At 33.6% G+C, this 5,252-nt stretch overlaps 1 protein-coding gene across 1 annotated transcript; it reads left to right on the forward strand.

The window, feature by feature from the left end:
- Positions 1-47: 47 nt before the first annotated feature.
- On the forward strand, positions 48-3,617 carry LOC112462620 (ATP-citrate synthase-like; the record flags this gene model as incomplete). The annotated part of the gene is made up of 6 exons (XM_025028505.1): positions 48-491; positions 643-968; positions 1,048-1,567; positions 1,982-2,287; positions 2,357-2,774; positions 2,890-3,617. Coding segments are annotated over 6 exons (2,106 nt in total), but the record flags the coding sequence as incomplete, so codon positions are not given.
- Between the last annotated feature and the right edge of the window lie 1,635 nt (positions 3,618-5,252).

Raw genomic sequence — 5,252 nt, forward strand, 5'->3', positions numbered from 1 at the left:
TACTTTTATTAATATTTGTGTATATATTTAAAATAATATTATTTTTTAATAGGATTATACGGGAAGTTGGTAGACGTTTAGGAATTCCCGTTCATGTATTTGGTCCCGAGACACATATGACAGCTATATGTGCTATGGCACTAGGAACGAAACCAATTCCCGATCCAGAAGCTCAAGAATTTTCAACTGCGAATTTTCTCTTACCTTCCGGACAAGATGTCGGACCACCGTGCACACCGTCCAAGAATAACGTACATTCGTTATCGGAGCAGTCTAATTTGAAAACTACAGATGCAGTAGATTCAAGTAACGACGGTAGACAACTTTTCAGCAATAAAACGAGATCTATTATTTGGGGTATGCAAACAAGAGCGGTCCAGAGTATGCTGGATTTTGATTTTGTTTGTCGAAGATCCGAACCATCCGTCGCTGCTATTGTTTATCCTTTCACTGGTGATCACAAACAAAAGTTTTACTGGGGTCATAAAGAGGTGAGTTTCAAATAAAGAAGAAAATCGAAAACATCTTGGTGATATTAAAAAGCATATTCGTAAATTTTAGCATATTATAATAATTAAATATTGGTAATATTATCACCAAGTTATTATCAAGATAAATATTACTTTTATTTCTTGTAAATAGGTTCTTATTCCTGTTTATAAACAAATGAAAGATGCTATGGCTAAACATAAGGACGCAGACGTAATGATTACGTTTGCCTCTCTAAGATCTGCTTACGAAAGCACCATGGAAACGCTACAATTTCCGCAAATCAGAACGATTGCCATAATTGCGGAAGGTATACCTGAAAATATGACTAGAAAATTGATTCTATCGGCGCAACTGAGGAATGTGACTATAATTGGACCGGCAACTGTGGGAGGTGTAAAGCCAGGTTGTTTTAAAATCGGTAATACCGGCGGAATGATGGATAATATTTTGCACAGCAAATTATATAGACCTGGCAGGTAATATAATTCGGATTTTTAAATGTGATGAGACAGTTAATAAAATCAATCGGCTGATCAACGATAACATTATTTTCAGTGTTGCTTACGTTTCTCGTTCCGGTGGCATGTCAAACGAATTAAATAATATAATCTCCAAAGCTTCTAACGGCGTATTAGAGGGTGTTGCCATCGGTGGAGATCGTTATCCAGGAACTACTTTTATGGATCACATAATGCGTTATCAAAAAAATCCCGATGCGAAACTAATTGTATTGCTCGGAGAAGTCGGTGGTGTCGAAGAATATGAAGTATGCGAAGCATTAAAAACAGACAGAATAACAAAGCCATTGATAGCTTGGTGCATTGGTACCTGCGCCAGTATGTTCAATTCTGAGGTGCAATTTGGTCATGCTGGCTCGATCGCAAACTCCAATCTTGAAACGGCTTCTGCAAAAAATTCAGCATTGAAGGCTGCTGGTGCATATGTCCCAAACAGTTTCGATAATCTTGGTGATCTTATACAAAATGTTTATGAACAATTGGTAAAGGATGGCACAATAGTGCCGGAACCCGAAGTTCCTGTGCCAACAGTACCAATGGATTATGGATGGGCCAGAGTGAGTTTTGTTTATCTATTGATCTGCTGTAGCCTATTTTCACTATTAAGAAGAAAAATCGTAACAGTGATATAAAAGTAATATATATTGTAAATTACATGTCAGCGAAATATAACACAATTGAATATCTTTTTAACAAAAATAGATAAAAAAACGCAAAACATTTCCGCTCGAAATTATTTATAATCTTAATATAATATAATTCATTTGTACATTGTATATAAGATAATCACATTATATACTTGACTATATAGACGTATACATGCGCACCCACTTATATGTACAAATACATATATGTGTATAAGTGCGCGTGCGTGCGTGCAACAAAATAAGCGTTGACTTATTTTTGCATGTAATTGCTATTTATTAACATAATTAAAGACTAAATTATAATATTTTATATTGTACAAACAGGAACTTGGCTTAATACGCAAACCTGCATCATTTATGACATCAATTTGTGATGAACGTGGGCAGGAATTATTATATGCAGGTATGCCTGTAACTGAGGTTCTGAAGCAAAATGTGGGTATCGGTGGCGTTGTCTCACTTTTGTGGTTTCAACGTTGCTTACCTCTAACTTATTGTAAATTTCTTGAAATGTCGCTGATGCTCACGGCTGATCACGGCCCGGCTGTTTCCGGAGCTCACAATACTATCGTCTGTGCACGTGCTGGAAAAGACTTGGTTAGCTCTCTCGTTTCAGGACTTCTGACAATTGTAAGCAAAAAATTAAATCTTAACAAACAATATGTTTTTTCAATACTTCAATTATCCATTAATCCGCAGGGAGACCGTTTCGGTGGTGCCTTAGATGGTGCAGCTCGTATGTTTTCCGAGGCATACGATACCGGTTTACATCCGCAAGAATTTGTAAATAATACACGTAAGAAGGGCGAACTGATCATGGGTATTGGCCATCGTGTTAAGTCAATCAACAATCCAGATATGCGTGTAAAACTTATCAAGGAATTTGTGTTGGAGAATTTTCCGGCAAAACCTTTGGTCGAATATGCTCTAGAAGTTGAAAAAATAACGACCAGCAAAAAGCCTAATTTAATTCTTAATGTGGATGGTATTATTGCTTGTTCTTTCGTCGATATGCTGCGAAACAGTGGTAGTTTTACGAGAGAAGAGGCGCAAGAATATATTGAAATAGGTGCCATAAATAGTTTGTTCGTCCTTGGTCGAAGTATAGGATTCATCGGTATGGTTATACGTATATAAATTTATGTGTCTTAACATGCATTTTATTGTTCACATTACGTAAGGAAACAATATAAGTGTAATCAATTAATTCGACGAACTTTTTTTCCTTTTAGGTCATTACATGGATCAGAAAAGGTTAAAGCAGGGTCTTTACCGCCATCCGTGGGATGATATTTCTTATGTACTACCTGAACAATATAATTAAATCATTAAATAATGCATAATGATATAATATATAACGCTTAATGCCTCATCGTTAATCGCTCAGTCCAAAGACCGTCTTAAAAATAATTACGAGAGAAAAGCATTAATTGTTAATCTGGATCATTGACATTGATTAATTATCAATTGAAAATGATATATATAAGATTGGACTGTGGATCACATTATGCGATAAAAACAGTATCCTTATTTTTAAAAACAAATTGTTAATTTTATTTTGTGACATTGATTAATCACTCATAATTAGACAATTTTAAGATGCACATTGTGAAAAGATATTATATGGCAATATAATTACATAATTATAGTTTTATAATTCAATATAAACAAATAAATTCTTTAAAATGTTTGTCAAACATTCCATTAATGTGCATTTTTGTTCGAGTAGATACTAGACGGTGAAATTGGAGTGTTCAACGACTTATTCAACTAAGTAACTAACATGATTTTAATCGCAACTATTTTAAGTAGAAACATTATTGTACCGCTTATTATTATTGTTAGTTATATAATTATTATAATTAGTTATAATAATAATTATATACTACTAATCATGCACAATTCTAATTATATGGATTATAAAGAAAGTAGTAAATATATATTTATGAATGCTGCTTAAGGTTTTATTTAATATTTCTCTATTACATATTTTACACATTTCGCAACGTGTATAGATATCGAAACAGTATGAATAAAAGAATATAAAAAAAGTAAATCAGAATTTAAATAATCGATTACATAAAAATAGTAAATTTTTGTAAAATGTTGAATGTTTGGTACTGCTTTGTAAATAGTTAGTAATCATTAGTTGATAAGTTCGTTTTGTACATTTATTGTCGCGCGAAACGTCGGCAGATCGCAATCGATAGCTTCGATTGATATGCCTACGCGTGACTCACCAATCGGTGCTGCTATCGCTCACACAGTAAAATATCGTGCGTCCAAATGTTAAAATTTTCTTGTGTTACCAAAATTTGACTATTATTTCAATGTAAAATTAACATACAACAGCTATGTTATTATTTTCGTAACATTTTCATATGTGTTATATTAATGTCAACGTGATAACTTAACACTTTATGTATGTCATTTAGAAATTGAATATTATTTTAAGTTCTTTTAACATAATTATTTCAAAAAATCAACACGCTTTAAAGTTATTTTAACATAAACAAAAGTTAAAATAAATCTTCAAATAATCGTAAACTTTGACATACAAAATAATCAAATTTACTACAATCAAATGTTCAAAACAACATTTCTCTTAAGTTGAAATTAACTATCGTTTATTCAAATATGTTATATCGACATTTTTTACAAGTTATTTTTACATTATACTTAAAGTTAAAAGAACAAATATAAATGTAAAATATAGTGTCAATAAATTAACATTTCTAATTTGTCAACAAGTAACACACAATGAATGAGTTATTTTAACTCAAAATTTAAAGTAGACTTTCTGGGACATTTGAAAAATGTTACGATTAACATTTTATTTTTTACTGTGCATCCGCCGACGGTAGCGATAACGAGGAGCCGATTACTCGCTCGCGACCACGCTTGCAGTATCGCTCCGGAAATCAGTCCTGATAGAGCCACAAGTCCGAGACTCATCTTTTGAGAATACAATTGAGACGGCACTCACACAACCGGAGCTATAGCACGAAAGGCCTGCCTGTTTGCTGTATAGTTTTGCCTGCCTACTTTATTGCTTTGCTGCCTATTGACTGCTTGATTGCTGCTTAATATCGCGGACGCCAAAGATTACCAGGTCTTGCCGAGTGAAATATAAGGTACGTGCCGGGCGATGAATCACCTTTTAATTTGTTTGCTTGCATTTCGCTTTTTCGCGCCTCTACAAGCGAGGGAGAACTCCGATACCCTCCCTCTGGTCCTTCGAGTCATTTCATAGTTTTCTCGCAAACGAGGGGACATAAGACAACCCCTTCTATCGAAAATAATTAGACTACTTGTTGATTTTTTTTCATGATTATTCAACTGATATTTCATTTGTCGAAATCTAGTAAATCTGTTCACTTTTGTAATTTTTACCTCGTCTCAAAATACAGAATCGATTTCCTGGACTAGAATTTAATTTATTATCGGTATCGAAACTTGAAGCAAATGGTTTTAAAGTTGTTTTTCAAAACAGAGAAGAAAAGATACTAAAAGATACTGAAGTTTAAGCAGTAGCTCATCGGGGCCATCAGGTCTACAAGTTGAAAGTCTACAGTCCGACAGGAATTGCAAGTAT

Source organism: Temnothorax curvispinosus, unplaced genomic scaffold, assembly GCF_003070985.1.
Source record: "Temnothorax curvispinosus isolate PA1 unplaced genomic scaffold, ASM307098v1 QBEX01012593.1, whole genome shotgun sequence".
Classification (NCBI taxonomy): domain Eukaryota; kingdom Metazoa; phylum Arthropoda; class Insecta; order Hymenoptera; family Formicidae; genus Temnothorax; species Temnothorax curvispinosus.